Raw genomic sequence first — 23,460 nt, forward strand, 5'->3', positions numbered from 1 at the left:
TGCCATTATACATATAAATGTGTATAAAATAGATGTCTCTATTTTTAGTGTCAGAAAAAAGAAGAATTTATTGAAAGAATCCAAAGTCTGGATTTTGATACCAGAGCAGCTGTTGCAGCCCATATTCAGGAGGTATTTTGGCGGGGGGGTTTGCTTTTAATTTTGGGGATTTTTTGAGATGGAATATTGTGATGCAGGAGGGGGAGTTGCACGTGTTCAATGGCAAGTAAATCACATATGTGATTAGCATATTGAGTGGTTGTAGTAAGCAAAAAAGGCTTTTATTTTTTCACTTGATTCACAAAAAGATTTAATGATTGAGCATTTTTGGGTTTTATTTTTAGAGCAGTACCAGAAAGCAAGTCTGTTGCTTCCAGGATTTCTTAGTTACATATAGCAAATTTAGTTTAGTGAAATCTTTATATGCAAATTTCTTTATAAAATACCATTCTAATCAAATGTATGTGGTAGATAATTTATAATGTTATTGTCACCTTGCCAGAAGGACAAAGTGCTGCTTCCAGGTAGACAAAAAACCCTTCCTTTACTTACAATTAAATATACTTTAAATGTTTTTTCATACCTTATCCAGAGAATTAAACCTCTAGAGCTGCAGATTTTTTTTTTGCTTGCTTTCTACTCTTAAAATTTCAAGAGTTTTTTCTCTTTCATTTCACCCCATGTAGGTAACTCATAATCAGGAAAATGTGTTTGACCTGCAGTGGATGGATGTCATTGTGCTGACACAAGAGTATGTTGAGCCTCTCCTCAAAAATATGGCATTGCATTTAAAAAGACTTATAGATGAAAGAGATGAGCACTCAGAGGTATGGATGTGGCTTAAGAGAAATACAAAAAATCTTCTTTTTTTGAGATAATGCAGCTCAGTATTTTTGTAACTCACAGTTTAATTTTCTGCTGACATGTTAAAGCAAGGATTCCTGACTGCCAGAAAGTTGTCTCAGGTAGTTCCTCTGTGCATCTTTGTTAAATGATGTAGGAAAGTTAAAGTAGAAAAGAGAAGAGGTGATCTTTCCCACACAGCCAGAGTGGGAAACAACTTCAGCATTGATCAGTAACTGAAAACAGAGAATCCAAAGCTGTATCAGCTGCATTTACCAGGAATCAATAACCCATCAATTTGCAAGCCAGTCACTGAAAGCTGCTCTATTCCCATGTCCTGTTGTCCAGGTTTCAGGGGGACAAAGCAGAATTCATACCAGGAGAGGAGGCTTTGCAGGCTTATCTTGAGGCACAGTTGTTGTATCATGTTAGAATCAAGGAACAGAACTGTATTTACTAAATGTTTGAGTTGTGAATCATCTCTGTGGTCCCAGATTTGCCCCTCAGTAGAGTGGATGTGTCAGTGTTGCAATTATTCCAGATATTCCTTTGACAGTTTTTCCAGATCACAGCCTTGACAGGAATAAAACAGAGGGTAGAGGATGGGGGTGATGCCTTTGTGCAAATCAAAGGAAAAATACTTTAAACTATGAGAGATGTTCATATTTGGCTAACACCTTTATTTGTAGGGGGACATAGGAATATTCCTGTAGATCTGGTGCTTCATTCAGTTGTTAAGGATGCTGCTGCACGCTGAAGAACACCACTTTGTTTAGAGATACACATTTATCTTTACTTTCAAGAGGTGGTGGTTTTCATTTTGTTTAGAGATATACATTTATCTTTACTTTCAAGAGGTGGTGGTTTTCAAGGAATTCACACCTTTCATTACCCAGTCCATTCTGAATACTGGCCATTTTGTGGGCTTAAAAGTCTGAAGTGAAAAACAAAATTTAAAATAGCAGAAGGTCCTGTTCAAAAGCTGTGTGTGGTAGTTTCTGGAGTCCCCAGGATGAAGGAGGAATATGATAAATCTGATTCCATGTTCTCAGAAGGCTTATGATATCAAAAATGATATTTTATTGTACTATATTGAAGAATACTATACTAAAACTATACTGCAGAATAGAGAAAGGATACATCAGAAGGCTTAACAAGAATGATAATGAAAACTCGTGATTCTCCTCAGAGAGTCCGACACAGCTGGACGGTGATTGGTCATTAAACAAAAACAATTCACGTGTTGGATAAACAATCTCCAGCCACATTCCAAAGCAGCAAAACACACTCTGAGGCTTCTCAGCATCCCAGGAGAAGAATCCTGGGCAAAGAGGATTTTTCAGGAAATATGACAGCGACAACTCTTTGCTTTAGGCATAGAGCTGCATGTAGAACTTTTGACCTCTTCGATGGCCAAAACCTTTCCATGGTTGCCGTGCCATTGCAGCGTTTGATGTGAACGACACCCCAGAGGTGGCTCTGTGAGGGCCCCTCTGGAGCTTAGGCTGTGCTCTGCCTCCTCAGACCATCATCGAGCTGTCGGAGGAGCGGGACTGTCTCCGTTTCCTGCCGCACGCCTCGGCCGCGCAGTCCCCGTGCGGCTCCCCCGGCATGAAGCGCACCGAGAGCCGGCAGCACCTGAGCGTGGAGCTCGCCGACGCCAAGGCCAAGATCAGGAGGCTCAGGCAGGAGCTGTGAGTACCAATGTGTTGTGGTGAACTCTCTGTGTGTGGAGACACGAGGCTTGACTTCATTTCAGAAGGCTGATTTATTATGTTAAATATTATATTAAAATGCTATATTAAGACTATACTAAAAGAACAGAGATTAGAAGGCTACAACAAGAACAAAACAGAATAAAACAGAATAACAAAATCCTGTGACTGCTCACAACCTTGGCACAGGTGGCTGTGATTGGTCATCAATAGAAAACAATCCACATGGACCAATCAATCATGGATGCACCTGTTGCATTCCACAGCAGCAGATAGTAATTGTTTACATTTCTCTCCTGAGGCTCTTCAGCTTCTCAGGAGGGGAAAAATCCCAGCAAAGGATTTTCATAATATCATAGTTACACCAGTGTGCACTCAGATCCTCTCCAAATGCTGCCTTGGCACGCTTCTAGTCCTCTTCAGACCAATTCTTGGTCCATTCAAATGGGTTTTTTAGTTACTGCTCCCCAGAGGGGTGTTTTTATAATACAGGGAGATTTGTGGATCCATGGGACAAATAGGATGTTTCATCTGTGTTTGTCTCTGTTTGTATTCATAATGATGTTTTGACCTAAATTTTATTCTCTGATGTCCCTGAAATCATGGATTAAAGGTGGAAGTCTCACAAATCTCAGCTTTTTGTTCTCGAACCAGGTGATCATTAAAGGGAGATGATTCCTTCTCCACAGCATGATTTGGTGACCTGTTTCCAACAAGTATGGTTAATTCATGGTTTAAAATCATGGCAGATAGGACAAAAAATTTCCATTAGAATGCTTTCCTGTCCCCCACCTCTTTGTTCCTGTGTAAAAGATTTCTTGTCTAGACAACACTTACTTCCTCCTGAAAACTGCTCCTGATTCTGTAGGTTTCTGTGGGCATTTTGTCTCCATAGTCAAGGAGCAGATGTGAGCAGAGTGAGGAGTTATTTGAGAGAAGATCAATAACAGACCTGTGGAGAATCTGCTTCTCCTGTAGCAGTGTGTCAGTTGTTTTAGCAGAGTGAAGTGTGTGTGTGTGTGTGTGTGTGTGTGTGTTCTGAATTAAAATGCTCAACCTGAAGAGATTCAATATGTGTAGAAACAGCATAAATATTTATTTTTTTAAAATTCAGCAATGGGGAGAGGAGACAGGTAAACTAAATCACAAGCTAAAGGTAGCATAAGTCACAATTCCCAGAGTTTGTTCATCAGATGATTTCTAGCTGGCTGGATTAAGGATCTTGTTGATTTACTCTGAGGATCCCCTTCCCCCACTACAGCATGGTCTTCATGAGGAACAGAGGACAAAAGATGGGGCTCTTTTTTCCTGATGTCTGTGTTATTATGTGTCTCCTGCAATGAGCCCGCCCAGGATATTCTATAAACAGCTGCACCAAGAAAATTAGTGAAAAAATTGCTGTTATTAGTTTGATTGACAGTTAATAGATAGCCTAAACAGTGAACACTGGTATGTTCTGTATAATTTAGTCCAATCCTCTCCAGTCTGTAGCTGAAGCGTGCAATTAGGGCAACACTGATGGCTCAGAACAGTCCACATTTTGCACTCTTATTTGAATTCAGTTGGTAAATAATTTCCCTTTACGTGTAGCAGTATCTTAAAATACCAGACTTGGATGAATTAACTTCTGTCTGCAGCATTTAGTGTTAAATGCTGCATCTATTTGATAAATTTTAAATTACATTAATTCCAGACTTGGAAATACCCAGCATAAAATTTATGTATAATCTGGTTTTGGCAGTGAACCTTCATACCTGGTTTAATATGCAGTGTAGCAGATGTAATTTCCTATAAAAGGTCTGCAAAGATTATTTTTCAGTTGGATGCAAACCAGGGAATACAGAAACTCCAAAGAAGGAATTTGCACACCTCATTTTCTGACTGTTGAGTTCTGCGTGTTCTCATCTAGAGCTATAAGAGGAATATGGATGCTGATGGAAAAGTTACAGAAATCAGGAATAAATTTGTGTTTGTTTGCCTGTTTCTGAGCACCTCTGGAGAGGAGAAGCTGTGACAGGGATGTTGCACTGAGCTGTGCAGAGCTGAGCCTCCTGTGCTTGTAGGCTCAGTGACCTTTTCCAAACAATCCTTTTCCAAAATGATCATTCATGGAGAAACAGGCTCATTTTTGAAAACAACTGCTCTAGTTTTGTTTAAAATATACCTATTTTTTAGTATGATTGCTTTGAGATAGCATTATACATTAGAGTCCATTAAATTTTCTTATTTCCCCCTTTTCTACTTTAGTTTCTTACTTGTATTGCAGAATGTGGAATAATACAGTAACACATTGGAATATGCAATACATTTTTAAAGAATATTCAATATTGGCAGGTTTTTCTCCAGCAAATACTGTTTGTTCTGAGGTGCAGTTGAATTTTGAACATCAGGTGTTCTTTGTCTGTGAGAGAATTAAATATTTCCTTTGCACTTACTCATGGTTTAACAAACTCATTTTTTAAGGATTGGGAAATGAGTTGGAAGTTAGGAATGAGTCATGTAAGAATTGTGCCATTCTATGTCAAATTGTTTTTATCACAGGTTTCTGAGTAGACTAAAACAGACACTGTGTTGTTTCCATGAAGTTAAAATTCATTGTGTTTTCATGAAATTACTGAGCTTACTAAGCAGTGTCGTTTTCAGTAGAGTAATGACACCTAAACTCCTTAATTCTCTGCAAGAAAAGGAAAAATTACAGAGCTATAAAAGTGCTTTTAAAATTGGCTTTACTGGATTGTGACAAGGGGTCAGTGTCTGGTTCTCCTGGAAAGAATTTGGACCTTCTGCATGTGTAATTTGAAATTCTGAGTTGAGTTTTGGATGTGGATCTCCTGGTAACATTCATGTGTAATGCCTGTGGCTTTTTACACAAAATCCCTTATTGCAAAAATTCCTTATTACACCCTGTTTTCTGCCCCCTGTGAGTAGGAGACAACAATTTAAAGCACTGTGAAAAGTCTTATCAGCATTTAAAATATTAGATAAAGACTAAAACCAAAAGAATAATTAAATCTTAATGACAACACTAAATTTTGCACTCTGATGTCCCTGAAATTGTGGGTTCAAGATGGAAGCCTCACAAATCTCAGCACTTTGTTCTCAAACCTGGTGATCATTAGCAGGGTTTGTGGCTGTGTTTAACTGGATTGTGTTTTCTCCTTCAAGTGAGGAAAAGACTGAGCAGCTGCTTGACTGTAAACAAGAACTGGAACAGATGGAAGCTGAACTGAAGAGGCTTCAGCAAGAGGTGTGGGTTTAATCATTTTATTATTTTAAGAAAAGTTGCCACCACCAGAAAATTCAGCACTCTTTTTTGATATTAAGTATGTTTTCATGTTTATATTTTTGCTTTGCATTCTGAACCTGACCTGGTGTAACTTACTCCTTTATTTGGTGTATTATGATGGGGAAAAAATGCCCTGACTTAGGTTAGTATTTCTTCTCTGATTTTTTTGTTTCTTCATTCAAGCAGTTTGCCACCAGTGCATCCTTGAGAAGATCTTAAAATGAAAATGTTCCAGTTTTGTCTGATTTTTCTTTGTACTTTGTGTGGTGATAATGAGGGGGAAAACCTTAAATACATAGATTAATATACATTGTATATAATTGTAGTGAGTCCTTGAAAAAGCCCAGTGCAGTTTCCTTGGACATACAATCACCTACAATCCTCTCCAACATATTCGATTTTTCTTTGTATTTCTCAGAATGAACAATCCCCCTCTGCATCCCCTTCATTTAATCAATGAAGGAGCTGTGTTCTCCTTCACCTTACCTGTGTTCCTGTGTCTCCCTGTGTCCCAGAACATGAACCTGCTGTCGGATGCCCGCTCTGCCAGGGTGTACAGGGATGAGCTGGACGCGCTGCGGGAGAAGGCGATCCGCGTGGACAAGCTGGAGAGCGAAGTCAGCCGCTACAAAGAGAGGCTCCATGACATTGAGTTCTACAAAGCCAGGGTGGAGGTGAAGAAATTCAGGGGGGAAATCACCCAGAAGCACAATTCTTCTCTTGGCTGGGGCTTTTTCAAAGTGTGTTTGGAGATGAAAGCGTTGGGATGTGGGAAAGCGTTTCAGCGTCTTGCTCTGGAATATGGCAGTCAGGTTTTTGTGACAAATTCCATTTTTTTGGGAATTGTTTCCGTGTCTAACGGCATGGAAGTCAGCAGTGTTCACCAGAGCTCCAAGCTAGCAAGGCCAGTGGAAGCCTCTGTGAAGGATGGATTGAGAAACCCACAGAGGAATTAACTGAAAAAATGCTGTAAATGTAATAATTCCTTTCTCCCCCTGTAGGACTCCTAAAGGAAAGCAATTTTCTAAGGCAGGTGTTGGGAAAAGGGAAGGCTGTTCACATAAATGAGTATAGCACAATGGCATAAAATACACTAAAAAAAGATGTACCAACACCAAGCAAGGGAAACAGAATTCTGGCATGAATTAGTAATTTAGGAGGCAAATCAACATGCAGGAATTTATCAGGCCATCATTCTGTCTGTAAATGACAAGTTTGGTGGGCAAGTGCCATATGGTATAAAAATTAGTTAAGGAAAACAGATTAGTATACAGGATTTGACAACAGTGGAAGTTTTATTTTCATAGAATGTTTAAACTAATAAACACCCAAAAAAATTGTTTGTGTTTCACAGCTTGTAAACTATTGGATATTTCAAGCATTCTTCAGTACAGATAGATGTTAATTAGTTGGGTTTGCTTCGTAATAATTGTGAGTTAACTTCATGTTTGTGTAGGGAGGAGTATGAAGGATATTTATGGGATCTTTATTCAGATTTTGCAGCTGACTGTGTGCTGAAGTTTGAAAAGTTTTGTCTTTGTATCATGAGGAAAATTGCCAATTATGTATTTTGCACATTACTTTCATCAGATGCTATTAAAAAAATCCTCTGTGTACCCAAATTAAAGCTGCTCAGGCCCTTTGAGAGTGGCTGGTTGTATTTTAAGATTGTGGTTGCATTTTCAGCATCATGGCCTGACTTTGGGCCCAGTGGCCTATAAACCTAATTTTGGGCTGTACATGCAGTACATCTTTCCAGATCACAGCCCAAATCACAGAGATTCTGATGGTTTGATTATAATTATCAACACCTTAATTGTTCTTAATGGCTTAGGGAGTATTTCGTTCACGTCAGATTTTATTTTCACAGAAATTTGTAAGTTGCATTTATGTGGAATTGCTGTAAATGTGCTTTTTATAAAAGTCTGTTTCAGCTCCCAGTTTAGTTTGGGTTTCTGAAACTGGTTGTGATGTGTATCAAAGTTTGCGTGAGCAGGGGAATGCTTCTGGTTTGGGATTTATTTGTTGTTGTTGTTCCATTTTTGCAGGAGTTAAAGGAAGACAATCAAGTGCTGCTGGAAACCAAGACAATGTTGGAAGATCAGTTGGAGGGGACCCGAGCTCGTTCAGATAAACTGCACGAGTTAGAAAAAGAGAATCTACAGCTGAAAGCTAAATTGCATGACATGGAGATGGTGAGTGTCAGGAGAGGGTGGCAAAGGCAACTGATACACACAGAATTTCATTTCCATTTTTAATAAAAGCCTTCAAAATAGCAGGGAAGACAAGGAATGTGATGATAAATGCTGAGGTTTGAGAGCAATAGGTTTGATTTTTTTTTTATGTGAATCAATTGTCACTTAAATATTGTGTTTACCCGTGCACTTTGCTTCCTAATATTCAGAGAGGAGTAAACTTTGGAAGAGTAGGGAGTAATTGCTGTAGGTTATGAGGAGAAGAGTTTCTTTGAAATCTTCTTTTTACTGTCCTCTTCAAAGTTCTCCCAACTTTTCCCAGTTCCTCCCCATCTCAATGTCTAGGCAGACCAGAAAAAGCACTTTGCCCTTCCCTGTGACAACATAATAAAGATAATATAATATAAACATCAATAGAATATAGATAATGAAATACTTTGCATGTATTGAGACTTTTAAGCTGTGAAATAATTTTCAAGGAGCGTGATATGGACAGAAAGAAGATTGAGGAGCTCATGGAGGAAAATATGACCCTAGAAATGGCTCAGAAACAAAGTATGGATGAGTCTTTGCATCTTGGCTGGGAGCTGGAGCAGATAAACAGGACTACTGAACTTTCTGAAGGTAAACATAAATGATTGAAATTGAAATCTCAGAGGCTAGGTAGCATTAGGAAATTAAATGTCCTTAGTTCTGAAGTACAGAGCATGTTGTCCTGTGGAGAAATGCTGATTCCCATGGATCCATTGAGATACAGCCTACATGAGAAGTCTGTTCTTGTGGTTCTGGGTCAGTTAAATAGTTGTGTAAACCCCATAAAAACCTTGAAATTGCACACTTTGCCATTCACACTTCTGTACTCTGCAGCACAGATCATGAGTCTTCTTGCTTTGCTGTTCTTAAAGTTAAGGAGAAGAGCTGTGGTAAAAATTTTGACTCCTCTATATAACATGCTTGGATACAAACTGGATTCTGTGCAAAGCACTTGTGGAATTTGGAGACACGTCCTGAGTTGTGGGGAACAAATCTGTGCTGTGATTAGGAACATTGGGAGAGTAGAACATATTTTAATTTCTAATATTTCTAATCGTTATCAGCTCTGGTCACTAAGAGGGCATTGGAAGGACCTTCAAAGGCTGTTAAATCCTCTAAGTTGAAAAATGCAGAATCCAAAGAATTCTGTCTAATAAGTCACCTTTTATTTAAATAATGGTGTTTTTCTCCTGCAGTGCCACAGAAATCACTGGGCCATGAGGTGAATGAGCTGACATCCAGCAGGTTACTGAAGCTGGAAATGGAAAACCAAAGTTTGCTGAAGACTGTGGAAGAGCTCCAAAGTGCAGTGGGCTCTGTGGAAGGCAGCAGTTCAAGGATTCTGAAAATGGAAAAAGAAAACCAAAGACTTAGCAAGAAGGTAAAGGTCAGGGTGTGCTTGGATTGTGTGAGAGCTGCCTGATGTTCTTTGCTATTTTCTTCCCAAAGGATAATTTTATGAATTGCTGTTATTTTGGGTAAGGCATTACAAGGGTCTAAGTGGAGTTACAGTGTTTGTAAGTTTATGGTAAAAAATGAAACCACCTCCGTTCCGAGAGGTTTTTCTCTATTGTGTGAGTGTGTGACCAGTTTATTCAGAAAGGTCTTAGACCAGTGAGGGGAAAAAATAATAATGTATTGGGGATATGATGAGTAATGGAAGTGGTTTAGAATACTGGAGAGCATTAATTTTGGTAATTATGTAGCAGAAGAAAGTGTGTCTGCAGAAGTGGAGAGTGAGTGATGAGTCTGAGCTGAAAACTTGGTCCTGTGTCCTCATTTTAGCTGAGGGAGGGAGAAGGTGGGTCAAGGAATTGATAAACAGCTCAAGAGGGGAGTTTGCCAGGTTTAACAGTACTTTGCTCCTCAAATTATGTGTATCAAATAGAATAATTTAGTCAGTGGTATTTATAGAGAATAAAAATCAGATAAAGAAAAAAGAAGCTGGGGCTAATTACAGTGGAGTGAAAATGTCTAAAGTTCCTGAAATAGCTTTGACTTCAGCAGCTATTTCAGGTGAAAGACTATTCTTAGAGTGGCTAAGAGATAATTAAAAAAAGAAAATTAAAGAAATCCCTACTGTATTCCATGCTTCCATAAGTTTTCTGATTCCTAAGAAGCTGGTGTTTTTTGGAGCAGCCTCTGTGCTGTGCCCAAAAGAAAGCTGGGAGGTACAAAAGAAAGGAATAGGTGTAAGAAACACACAAACATCATTCAGGTCAACTTGTTGCCACGTAAATGTGGCAGAGAAATCATGCTTGGGTGTTTTAAATTTTAAATAGCTTTGCTCTCTGCAAGTTGGAAACACTTGACAAAACAAACTCATGTATTTAATTCCCAAGGAATCATCTTAATTATCTCTTGAAATAGTTAAGTAAGATCAAACAACGTTCAACCTTCCTAAGTTAAAAGGGTCTTGGAGGAGAAGTATGAATCTCACTGAAATGGAATTTTAAGAGAAAAAAAAGATGCTTGAGGAAATATCTAGAGCCTGAGAAAATCTGACCCTTTTTTTTTTTTTACACTAAAGTACTTTATAGATACAGTGTTCTGAGCCAGGGAGAAAATTCTGGCAGGAGTAAATGTATTCCCAGAAGAAATTAATGTTTCAATTAAAGATTAGAAAATTCTGTTTAATTCTTTCCCTTAAGCTGCTTTATTCATTTCTATAAGGGTGCCTTCAACCCAGCTAAGACTGTCATTTTTAAGTACATTTTAAAACTTTTGTTTCTCTTTCCAGCTTGAAGAGCTGGAGAATGAAATTAGCCAAGAGAAACAAAGTCTTCAGAACAGTCAAAATCAGAGTAAAGATTTGCTGAAAGAAAAAGCACAGCTTGAAAAGACACTTGAAGCACTTCGAGAGAACTCCGAGCGGCAAGTGAGTTGCAGAACCAAAAGTTTTAATGCTGCTTTGTGCTCTGCTGGTCTCCTTCTGTAGCATTTTACAGACATAAAGGGACTGTAAATGTAGTGGATTTGTCAAAAGGAGGTTCCTGCAGGAAAACAGCTTTGCTGGGAGCTGCAGGCAGTGAGAGACGTGACTCATTTCTGGCTGGGGCTTTCCTGGTGGGTTTAGAGCACTCCCACGGCTTCGTGGGCATCTGCTGGAGCTGCTTGGAGGGTGTAGCTCAGCCAGGAGGGAAAATTGGGAACTTTGGAGGGAAGCCAGACACCTCCCAGAGGAGGAGAGCAAGTCCCAGGCAGCTGGCAGTGTGTGGAGTAATGTTGGAGTAATGTGAGAGTACTGATGGGAATTGCAGCAGCCTCCATCATTCTGCCCTGCACTGGGATGGGTTCCTGCTGTCACCACCTGGATTTATTTGTGCCTGCCAAAAACTGGCATCTGACTCCTTGTAAAAGATGTACCTGTGCCTGATGGACACTGGCACCTTTGAGGTGTCTGCAGAGCAGCCAGCAGGAAAAAGAGTTCTGGAAGTTTCTGGAATTCCCAGATGTAGGAATTGAGTCCTTCAGAATTAGAACTGCAGTTAGTTTTTATAAATTCTATTTATACCTCCTGATGACTTGGCCATTTAGTTTAATTTAAAGTACAGTATTCTGAAATGCAGAATATTAGATTTCAAAAAATGCTGAATATTTTTAAAGGCCATTCATCAGTAAGTGGAATTCCAGAAGGAGGAAAAAAGGGAGGTGGAAAAGAAAAAGCTTGGCATGGAAGGTTTGCTTTCATTTAAAGATACATATCTTGTTTTAGGACTGATATTTCAGTGGGCCTATTTCTGCTTAAAAATAATATATTTAGGGGCTGATGGGGCAACAGCATCTTCCATATCTTCCATAATCCTGTGCTGACACTGGAGTTGACTGTAGGTGGTTTGTTTGATCTCATCTGAAATCCTGGAGGCATTTATCAGGATCTTTTTGTAGAATTGGGATTCTAGAAGCAGAATTCATGGACAGTAATTCAGTGCCATGCCAGGTGCTCCAGAGCTGTGTTTTTAGGCACCTGTTAAGGAGTTTCTGGTGAATATTCCAGAGCAGTGTGTCATTGCTGGGAGCAGAGCTGTGGATCTGTAATTAATAATTCCATTCAGATTTCACTGTGGAACAGCCTGTAATTTTCTCAGTCTGTTTTTCATTGCAAGCAGCACTTTTGCTTTTCTCCCAAACAGTTTATTGTTGAAACATCCCTTACACTGGGTTATTAGTGTACATTTAAATATTGATCCAAACAGTTTTGCTGGATTTTGCTGTCTGGTGTTACATGCCCAAATAATTCCAAATGATTTTGAGCAACCTAAAGAGTCAAGAAATACTAAAAATTAAGGTTTAAGTTCTGCCTTTATCCTTGAGGTAGATCTGGGAAAATGTTTCCTATGAAAATAATTCCACTATCATAAATTATGATTTAATTTCTCTGAAGCTGGTTTGAAACAGAGTAACCAAAGGTTCTTTTTAACTCAGAAATCAGTGTAACTTTGGTGTGTTTTTTCTCAAGTTGTTGTTGAATGTGATCAGGGTTCCCTCATCTCCCACCCATCACCTCTACTTTTTCCTAATGAAATAAAGAGATTATTGTGGCTCCCACACCTCCCTCCATCTCGTGCTTGGTTTAGAACTTGCTGCAGTCCTGTTCTTTGTGGACACAGCTCTGGAAATCACAGAGTGTAAGAAAAAACAATCTAAACATGGGTAAACACAAATGAAAATTAAATTTGCTAGGAAATAGGTAAAGCTTTCTTTTGATTTGTGCTTTATTAGTTTTGGGTTTATGTTTATCTATTAATATTCAAGAGGAAGAGATGTGAATATTTACTTTGTTGTCAAACTTGAAATAATGTTTGTAGTTCTTCACATAAACATTAGCAGAGTAAGAGATTTTCTTTAATTTAAAAGGTGCATATGATACAATGAGTATCTTTCAGTTTAGGTATGAAAGCAATTCCTTGTTGGCACATTGTTTATCACTTTACCATTTTTCTGCCCAAATTAGATTAAACTCTTAGAACAAGAAAATGAACACTTGAATCAAACTGTGGCTTCTCTAAGGCAGCGCTCACAAATCAGTGCTGAGGCAAGAATGAAAGAAATCGAGAAGGAAAATAAAATCCTCCATGAGTCTATCAAAGAGACTAGCAGTAAGTTAAATAAGATTGAATTTGAAAAAAAACAAGTCAGGAAAGAACTGGAACACTACAAAGAGAAAGGGGAGAGGGCAGAAGAATTAGAGAACGAGCTGCATCGTCTGGAGAAGGAAAATGAGTTATTACAGAAGAAAATCACCAACCTAAAAATCACTTGTGAGAAGATCGAGGCCTTAGAACAAGAGAACTCTGACCTGGAGACGGAGAACAGAAAGCTGAAAAAAACCTTGGACAGCCTGAAAAACCTCACTTTTCAATTAGAATCGTTAGAAAAGGAGAATTCCCAACTCGACGAAGAAAATTTAGAGTTACGGAGGACAATTGAATCCTTGAAGTGTACAAGCATTAAAGTGGCACAGTTACAGTTAGAAAATAAGGAGCTGGAGAGTGAAAAGGAGCAGCTCAAAAAGAGCCTTGAACTGATGAAAGCCTCTTTTAAGAAGACTGAACGCTTGGAAGTCAGTTACCAAGGCCTGGACACAGAAAACCAAAGGCTACAGAAAGCCCTGGAAAACAGCAATAAGAAGATTCAGCAATTAGAGAGCGAATTGCAAGATTTAGAGACTGAAAATCAGACCCTGCAAAAGAACTTGGAAGAGTTAAAAATCTCCAGTAAGCGCCTGGAGCAGTTGGAAAAGGAGAATAAGTTGTTAGAACAAGAGACTTCTCAACTGGAAAAGGATAAGAAACAGCTGGAAAAGGAAAATAAAAGGCTTCGACAGCAAGCAGAAATTAAAGATAGTACCTTAGAAGAAAACAATGTCAAAATCAGTAATCTGGAAAGGGAAAATAAATCTCTGTTTAAAGAAATAGTTGTGTATAAAGAGTCGTGTCTGCGCCTGAAAGAACTGGAAAAGGAAAACAAGGAACTGGTGAAAAGAGCTACCATTGATAAGAAAACCCTGGTCACTTTGAGAGAGGTAAACACAGAGGAGTTTCCATTCCCATCGTAATCTGTTTCTAATGTACAGAAATTATATCTGGGTTTCTGATTTGGGGGTTTTATTCTGCATTAATCTGTGTACTGTTAACACATTTATGCATTAGATAATTAAAATTTCTATAGTCATAGTCATGGAAAGGAAGAATATGATATTGCTGGAATGTTTCCCCTTCAGTGTCATGTTCCAGACCAAATTTAAAGAGAAATTCTAAAGGAAATTATAAAGGGAAAGGAAGAGAGCACAGGGAAATCATATTCTAGTTGCAGTGTAATTTCTGATCCAGCTGAAAGCTGGCAGCTGGAAGGAGACTTAAAGCTGAATTATTCCAGTCATGTAGTGATAAAACACCCTTGTCTCAGCACTCCTAGAGCTGAGACTACGTTACTTTATTTCACTGAAAATACTGACTGTAGTTTCTTCTGTGCAAGGACTTGGTGAATGAGAAGTTGAAGACTCAACAGATGAACAATGATCTGGAAAAACTGGCCCACGAGCTTGAGAAAATTGGCTTGAACAAGGAGCGTCTCCTGCACGATGAGCAGAGCAGTGATGACAGGTGACAATGGCAGGGCCTGCATGACAAAGAGGACAAATGAGGATCTTTTGTATTCAGAAAGTGGTTTTGCAGACTGGTTCTGTGCATACTCTTAGATTTTTAAGGCACACTCATAGACCCAAAAAGGAACTTGATATTTTTGGAAATTAATTAGTTCATGTGCTTTCACATTCAGCTGACTGTGACAGTGAGTTGCCACTTTTTGTTGCTAAGAGACTCATTGAAGTATGTCAGGAGATACAGTTAATTATAATTAAAATGTTTTATGCTCTAGTCAGCAGCAGCAACAGCAGCAGGAAAAGATAATTAGCTCAAAGTAGGTTTTTTTTCCTTTTTGTCTGCCTGTCTGACACAAATGGTTTTTATCACGTAGTGATTACCTTAAAGTGTCTCACTCTTTCCTTGCAACCATTTCCTTCTAATTCTTCAATTCTCAAGGAAAATGCATTCCCAGTTCCCCTGGCTGGGAAGTATCCAGTGCTTGAGTGTCTCCAGAACTTGGTGGTGGCTCCATCACTCCTCCACACCTGCCACTGGAAGGCAGCTGCCATGACATCTGTCTCTTGTGCTGCATTTTCCTCCTCTGCCTTATCCTGCAGGGATTTAGGGAAAATTGGTGACAGGAGCGAAGCAGACAGTGTGGGCTTCCAGCCAAGCTTTGCTTCTCAGTGCAGTTCTGTTGTCATGATCTGTCACTACAGCTTTGTCCTGAGCACGGAGGTTGATCTGGTGCCTTCTGTGTCCAAAGGAACCCAAATAACACTTGGGGTTTGAATCCAGCTTCCCTTTCCCAGTGCTCTGTCACAGGGTGATGCCAGAGTCATGTGTTACCCCCTCTTGGTTTCTGCTCATGGCTTTCACCTGCCTTCCTCAGCTCCCAGATGAGTTCAGGAAAAGTTCTCAGAACTTGAACTGGTTGGATTTCTTCTGATTTAAGCATTTCTGTGTCATAGAATACACAGAATACAGCCCTCGATAAGCATTTGATGTGTCCCTAGGTAAATATATGAAATAAAAAACCACCAGACCTTGATCCAAGGTGAAGCTTAAACTTAGATGAAGCCCAAATGGAGCAACATTTAATCAAGTTCTAGGTTAGAAGTGGTTGGGCTCTGCTGCTGGCTTGAGGGTCTTCCAAGCTCCATGTAGAGCTGGAGGATCATGAAAGGGCAATGTTTGTTTTCAAAGTGAGAACTAGGATTGGTTTGAAGTTTTGTTCAGCCCATAAATACCCTGCTTTTTCATTGTTCTCAACTTCTTCATTTATCCCAAAGATACCTGGATTGCTTTCCTTACATAACAATACTTAAGTGAGCCAGCTCTTCTATCAGGGCTATGAAGAGCTGGGTTCATTGTGGATAAAATTACTTCTCAGTGTGGTTTTTCATCTGCCTCTGTCATTTTGATGATGGAAATTAAAAATGTACCACTTTCTTCCTCCTGATTGGAAAGAGCTGCTTGTGGTTTTTAAGAAATTATCTTGGTAGCACCTCAGAGTCTTTCTATTGGGGTCTAAACTGGCCACGTTTTATGAGTTAACTTTGAAGTGTTTTCCATTTTCTCTTGCCTGCTCTCCTTGGACAAACAGATTTATGGATTTTGGCTCTGAATCAAAAATAACCCAACTTGCAGTTATATTCAAAAATTTGTACCATCTTTCATTGTTCAAAGTGTAAGTGGGTATTGGGTCTCTGCTATTATTGTTTTTCCTCCTTTGTTTTCTATAGAATTGTGTCATTTTTCAGTAGCAGGAATTGCTTGTAGCCAAATGTGTGCTTCAGCTCAGGAAGGTGAAATACTGTATATTCTACTAGTCTCAGGCTGCCTACTATTCCATAAATTCTTGGGAATTAGTTGTCATATCTGAAAATCTCAGATTCCCCTCCTGCTGCATGATGCTACTGGACAGCTTTCTGCTTATTAATTCTCTTGCCATTGGTCTTCTGCTCCAGTTCCTGCCTGGATCTGATGCCATTGTCCATTCAGGAGTCTGCTGCAGTTTATTCCCTTCACTAAACTGATGGATCCTTCAGCAGCCAGGATTAGAAAGGGGGATATCAGTGGTTGGATTTATTTTATCCAGCTGTGGGGAGGAGTGGGGTGTTCTCCAGATTCTGAGCCACACACAGGGACTGAACTGCTTAGAAGTGATTAATGACTGTGGGTTTTGGTATTTCCCATAAAGAATGTGCAGTTCTAAATCAATGCAGTTTAATCTCACCACTTCTCTCTCAAATGGACATTTTGAGGGGTTTTAGGTGCCCTACAATAGCATGAATATGGTTAAAAATGGAAGCTTTGCACATCAAGGGTGGCAGCAGTCTTAAAATACCAGCAGCTGGGCTGAGTGAGCAATTTGCACATTGATGCACCAAACGAGTGTGCACCTGCACAGTCCTGTGCTCCATCTCCTTCCCTGTCCTCCCCTTTGGAGCTGGCAGGAAATGGGAACTGATGAAAATCTTGCTCTCCAAATACTTCACATCCTAATTGAGTTCAGGTCCCTGCTGGATTTGCTGGAGTGGAGCCAGAAGGAGTGCAGGCACCACTCATGAACGATGCAGAGAAACCCAGCACCCCCCTGGTGTGCCTCAATGGGTCTTTTTCTGGGTCTAACATGTTTTGAAAGAAAGGAGGAGTCAAAAATGGTTTTGACAACCATCATCTTGTTATTTTTGGCATAGAACTTGCTGTGGATGCTGAGGTGTCTTCAAATTTTTGACCACAGCACCCAGGGATTTTGGATGTAGCTATGAGTCTTTTCTAGAACATTTCAGAATTTAAATACTTCAAATAATTATTTAAAATACAGACTCTTTTTTTGCTGTTGGCCAGTAGGTACAAGCTTTTGGAGTCCAAATTAGAATCCACACTCAAGAAGTCTCTGGAAATAAAAGAAGAAAAAATTGCTGCTTTGGAGGCTCGTTTGGAAGAATCAACAAATCTGAACCAGCAGCTGCGTCAGGAACTGAAGACAGTAAGGAAAAGGGCATTTTTCTAGAATATTAAATGAGCTGTTGTTATTTCTGCACTTTTTGGGTAAGACAGCAAAAAATGAGCATCATTCAGGTCATAGAAAGCAGGACAAAGATGTGAATGCTTTTAAGACTCTGTTGAAATCACATAAAAAGTTGTTGAGCTTATTCACTGGCCATGAAGATGTCACCTGGGTAAATATCCTGGAGTTGATTTGATTTGAGATGTCATTTCCAGTTACATTTTCTGGACTACCTTGAGCAGTCTGAGTAGATGGGTTGAAAAAGGAAATTCTATCACCTTGGTTGTAGAATTTTTAGTATAAAAGTTGGGGGATACAGTTAAAAACACTGAAATAAAATATAAAATAGAGGTCTGCTGTTTGTTGGGGTTAAACTGTCCATAAATAACTTGTACATCATCTCCCCAAACATGTACAAAAACCAAATTTACAAATGCAGTAACAGCACTTCCTGTTCTTTGAGAAGGGTCGTGGTCAGGTAATAAAGTAATAAATTTGGAAGTACAAAATGGAAAATTCTAAACCTAACCTGAGTTGTCCTAAATAATTCCAGGTGAAGAAGAACTATGAAGCTCTTAAGCAGAGACAAGAAGAGGAAAGGATGGTTCAGAATTCTCCTCCAAGAAGCGGAGAAGGAAATCAGTCTGTCAATAAGTGGGAGAAAGAAAATCAGGAGACTACTAGAGAATTACTGAAAGTTAAAGATAGATTAATCGAGGTGGAGAGGAATGTAAGATGTGTTTTAAATATGATTCTGGTGGTAATTATTTGTGGTGAGCTATTCCAGTAATGCAAATGAGGGTGCTGTTAAGACACTTTAATTGATCACCTTGTTCCCATCCCAAGCACAATCTGAGTTAAATACAGTGTGTGTAGCAGCTGGATTCTGCTCTGTGGGATGCCATAAAGCACTTGACAGGCATTTTAAAAGGAAATGTGAAAACCTGAATTTGCCCTTTGGCATCCACAGCTCTCTCTCCAATCCCTGCTATATAACCCCTATTTACACCAGTCCTGGAGGTTCCTCTCCTGTTTTTCCATAGGTGCAACATCTGTTACCTGGTTTTCCAGTGATAAATCCCCCCAAAGTGTGTTTGTTCTGCAGTTTTATCCCACCCTGTCAATCTCTGCATGGTCCTGCTGCTTTCTGTGGTCTGGAGAACACTTCTGTTTTATCTTGGACTTCCTGGAGCAGCTGTGAGCTGAGGTTTTGTGTGGTTTTCACCCCCAGAACGCGACGCTGCAGGCGGAGAAGCAGGCGCTGAAAACGCAGCTCAAGCAGCTCGAGACACAGAACAACAACCTGCAGGCCCAGATCCTGGCCCTGCAGAGACAGACTGTGTCCCTGCAGGAGCAAAACACAACTCTGCAAACTCAGAATGCCAAGCTGCAGGTAATGCTGCTTAGTTTGCTTTCAAAAATAAAACTAAAGGGTTTTTTTTCCAAAGGAAAACTTAAAATGCATAATTATTGTTAGCTTTAAAATTACATTTGGCTTCCTGCAGAGACATGGAAAAGAAGGTGATGTGAAAATAATCTGCACTCAGCAGTCAAAAATAGTTTGTTTGCTGATGAATAATTGCTTTTTTAGAAATCTGTTTTAATTTTTTGTCCAATGTAAAATCTTGGCTTTATACTTAGAAGCAGAGTAGATTCTCGTACCAAGCCTTCCAAGATTCATTGAGATTTTACTGTGTTTATACATCTAAATTAGATCAGCAAAGTAGTGTGTCCAACCATATTCTAATAAATTTTATCTATTTTTATAAATATTAAAAAAAAAAACAAAAATAAGCCTATACCTAAGAGGAAAATCAAGATACTTAAATACAGAAGATTAAAAAAAAAAAAAAAAATAAGCCTATACCTAAGAGGACAATCAAGATACTTAAGTACAGAAGATTAAAAAAAAAAAGAAAATGGAAAGCTGCATAAATATATGAAGAGCTGAACTGAGATAATTGAGAGGCAGTAAAAAGGGTAATGTGGGACCATGGAAATTTATAAAAATGGTTGTCCCTGGAGTCTTGCAGCTCTTCTGGCCAAATTCAAATGTTACCCTTATGGTTTAATAGGGTTATTAAATATGTGTCTTTTTTCTTTAAACATTAAATATTCTTGTTAATCAGTTTAATGCTTTTTGGAGTTCTAAGAATCAAAACTCCTTCAAGAGGGGATGAAAACCCCACAGTGCAGCAGAAGTAGTAAAGAGTGTCAGAAAGGATGGAGAGCTGATGGAAATCAAGATGTCAAGGACTGTTAAAATGGAACAAAAAATTTACATTTGGTGGATGCCTGGAGTCCCCTCCTGGCTCTTCCTGGAAAGCAGAATGTTGTTGTCCCATGGATGCACTTTCTGCTGCCATGTTGAAATGTCACTAGTGCACAGCACACCAGTAAAACAGGACATTGGTGCACACCCTGTGCCACCTCTGGTTGTTAAAAACCAGTAGATATGACATGGAAGTATCCCATTTAACCAGTTAAAAGGGGATTGCTGGGATTCAGAGCTCTCTGAGTGCTTTGTAATTCCCTTCATCAAAAAACCCCAGGAATATCTATGTAGTTCCTTTTTTGCCTCATGCCCAGCAGCACAGCCCTTTCCTCTCTGGCAAGACAATTCTCCATGAACTGCAAATCCAAGTGGAAGTTGAAATATGTTCAGGAAAATCAAAGTGATGAACTGCTGTCTAAATCTGAAGAGCAGACTGAGCTGCTCGACCTGGACTGTGCCAGAATTGTTCCTCGGCAGCTCATTCTTCTCTTCCTCCTGATAGCCATAAGGAGCAGCCAGGGGAAAGGATGTCTGAGAGGGTAACTGGGAATTCTGACCTAACCAAACTCAGGATTCAGCCTGGGAAGTTTCCCAGCACACCCATGCCATCAGACATGACTTCATTTCCAGTGAAAGATTCAGCTTTCTCATCTGTAACAAAGAGCACTGCAGTTCCAGCAGGAAGGGATTTGTTCCCTGGTAACAGCAGGAACTGGAGTGAGAGATGGAATTTTTTTTTCCTTAATAGATACCCCGAGGGTATTAGAAGGCTCAGTAGTTTGTGGTTTTCATCTCTTGAACAGGAAAGAGAAAGAGGCTGGTACAGGTCAGGTGACAAGCACCAGTTGTTTAAGATACCAAGGATTTCTTCAGAGGCACAAAGAGTGAAGTTGTTGGTTGATTGGGGCTTTATAAACTGTTTAATGTTAAAGGCTTTCGTGTATGAATACACATGAATACTGTTCTGGGACAGTTGTTGGGGAACTGGTGCTGTTCCACAAAAGAGCACAGAGCAGAACTTGGGTGGTTCCTTCCAGGTGCTGTTATCTCCCTCTCTCTGTTAAATGGATGTTCCTGTTGGAACTTTCATTGTGAAGGAATGTGTGGATGCCATGAAGGTTTTATGGCGACAGTACAGAATTTTTTAAAAATAGATCTCCATGCCAGTGTGAAAGTCTCTTTTATTTTAGTCATGTCACAGATTTGGCTTTTATTAGGATCACTGGTGATCCATTTCTCCAAGGTATCTTGGTGCTGGAGGAAAACAGCCCTGTCAGCAAGATAACGTTTTAACAGATGTTGAAAGGTAAATAATAATTTGATCCATCCCAGTCAATTTAATCACATGCTTCAATGCTTTCTGCTAAAAACACTCTTGGAACATTTTGAATTGGAGCTGTCTCCTGGGATGTAGGAAAAGGTTGTCTGTGGCATTCACATTCTCTGAAAAAATCCCTTTGCCCAGGATTTTTCTCCTGGGAAGTTGAGAAGCCTCAGAGAAAAGGAAAACAATTCTTACCTCATTTGCTTCTCCTGTGTTGTGTTCATGTGTGGAATGTGTTTGGAGATTGTTTACCCACAGGTGATGGTTTGATGGCATTCTGGTGTGAGTTATTTTCACTCTTTGGCCAATCAGTGCCAAGCTGTGTCAAGACTCTGGAAAGAGTCACGAATTTTCATTATTTTCTTTTTAGCATTCAGTTAAGTATCTTTTCTGTATTCTTAAGTATAATATAGTATAATAAAGTAAGAAATGAGCCTTCTGAGAGCATGGAGTCAGATGGATCATTCCTGCCTTCATTGGGGCATTCTCTGCAAATACAATCCTTGTCAGTGGAACAGCCAGAAGGTCGAGAAGGGTTAAACCCAAACAATCTTTAGGTGGGAGATAAAACAACTCAGACTGCTGCACGTTTGTGGCTGCAGGTTGAGAATTCCACGCTGAACTCCCAGAGCACGTCCCTGATGAACCAGAACGCGCAGCTGCTGATCCAGCAGTCGGCCCTGGAGAACGAGAACGAGGCGGTGCTGAAGGAGCGCGAGGACCTGAAGGGACTCTACGAGGCCCTGCTCAAGGACCACGAGCGCCTGGAGCAGCTGCACGAGCGCCAGGCCGCCGAGTACGAGTCGCTCATCGCCAAGCACGGCAGCCTCAAGTCTGCTCACAAGAACCTGGAGGTGGAGCACAAGGACTTGGAGGATAGGTGAGAAAACCAGTCTGCCATTCAGACTGCTCTCTGGTGGCAGTACCAGTTGTTGGTTTCTCTGGGTCTGGGTTGAAGGCACTGGAGATGGTAGCTCATGTTCCAACTCAGGTGTTTATTATTTCTTATCGGTAAAACAGCCTCACTACTGTGAGCTCAGCAGCTTTTCATTAGAAGGCACAAAATGGCCGACAGTCTCTTGTTACAAGGTCTTTTAAGACTAAACTATCCAATTAAGAACTGACACCTAGATTATTTTCTCTTTTAACCCAATAGTTGATCCCAAAGAGCCCACAATGCAGACTTTTCTGCCCAATTACAAAATGCTACCCAAACCCATGCAGAAGAAGCATGAAGAGGAAACCCAGGACAGCACCCTGTACCCTCCATCTTGCTTCCATCCACAACATACTAAAAATCCCAAAACCTAAATTTCTCACCAAGTGATATATCTATACTGCTCTCTGTAATCTATTTCACATTTCTGTGGATTCTAGTCTGTTGAAGTCTAGGAAACTTTCTCTATGAATGAGGGTTAAAGTCAGTGCTCCTCTGGGGGTCAGGGCACCCCAGAGCGGACCGAGAAATATTCCCAGTGCCCTGGGCTTCCACAGCTCTCTAATAAATTGATAGAATGAATAAAATCACCATCACTCAATCACTAGATTATGACTTTAACAGAGTTGTCTTTGCAGGTACAATCAGTTGCTGAAACAGAAAGTGCAGCTGGAAGAACTGGAGAAGGCTCTCAAGACAGAGCAGGACAAAATGCTGCAGCAAAGTGAGAAGCACGAAACTGTGGCAGCAGAATATAAAAAGCTTCGGGATGAAAATGAAAGGTAAAGAGAATTCTGGCACCTGCCAGTGCAGCCTAAACAAGTGGTGTGTTCTTCGCATTTCTTTGACACCTGACACTGCTATTCCATATATTCATGATCCCACAAAAATAATCTTTATATCCTGAGGGGACACAGGGATAAAGGGGCATGGCAGCGCTTAGAGGAACAAAGGGAACCCAGGAATTGATATGTTTAACTTCCTTGATTGCCAGAGTTTGGGCCATTCCTGTTTTGTGTTGGCAGGAAAGCCTGGCTGTTTTGTAAGATTCTTTTATTCTTCAAACCAGTTGTGATGTAGAGATGCTGCTTTGTATTTAAATGTACAGAGAGTAGTGCTTGGCTCAAAGGCAGAAGACATTCCTAGGAAAATGAGGCTGGGATAACTTACAGTATGTGACAGTAAGGAATTTGTATGTATATTTTATGGAGTAGTTAGAAATGTCATGTTTCAGAGGGAGTGTGGATAA

The 23,460-nt window shown here is 39.8% G+C and overlaps 1 protein-coding gene across 1 annotated transcript in view; it reads left to right on the forward strand.

Annotated features, from left to right (window-relative positions):
* The window catches only part of CCDC88A (coiled-coil domain containing 88A), a 62,568-nt gene that overhangs the window by 23,411 nt on the left and 15,697 nt on the right, over positions 1 to 23,460 (forward strand). Inside the window, exons 7-22 of the mRNA XM_041417210.1 lie at positions 49 to 132; positions 687 to 827; positions 2,368 to 2,537; positions 5,724 to 5,805; positions 6,360 to 6,518; positions 7,893 to 8,039; positions 8,519 to 8,663; positions 9,269 to 9,453; positions 10,813 to 10,950; positions 13,027 to 14,097; positions 14,550 to 14,677; positions 17,513 to 17,654; positions 18,229 to 18,405; positions 18,907 to 19,068; positions 21,877 to 22,154; positions 22,850 to 22,993. Coding sequence (XP_041273144.1) covers positions 49 to 132; positions 687 to 827; positions 2,368 to 2,537; positions 5,724 to 5,805; positions 6,360 to 6,518; positions 7,893 to 8,039; positions 8,519 to 8,663; positions 9,269 to 9,453; positions 10,813 to 10,950; positions 13,027 to 14,097; positions 14,550 to 14,677; positions 17,513 to 17,654; positions 18,229 to 18,405; positions 18,907 to 19,068; positions 21,877 to 22,154; positions 22,850 to 22,993 — 3,353 coding nt within the window. The remainder of the gene's footprint in view (positions 1 to 48; positions 133 to 686; positions 828 to 2,367; positions 2,538 to 5,723; positions 5,806 to 6,359; positions 6,519 to 7,892; positions 8,040 to 8,518; positions 8,664 to 9,268; positions 9,454 to 10,812; positions 10,951 to 13,026; positions 14,098 to 14,549; positions 14,678 to 17,512; positions 17,655 to 18,228; positions 18,406 to 18,906; positions 19,069 to 21,876; positions 22,155 to 22,849; positions 22,994 to 23,460) is intronic.

The sequence above is a fragment of the Onychostruthus taczanowskii genome, unplaced genomic scaffold, assembly GCF_017590055.1.
Source record: "Onychostruthus taczanowskii isolate IOZ18803 unplaced genomic scaffold, ASM1759005v1 scaffold55, whole genome shotgun sequence".
NCBI lineage: Eukaryota > Metazoa > Chordata > Aves > Passeriformes > Passeridae > Onychostruthus > Onychostruthus taczanowskii.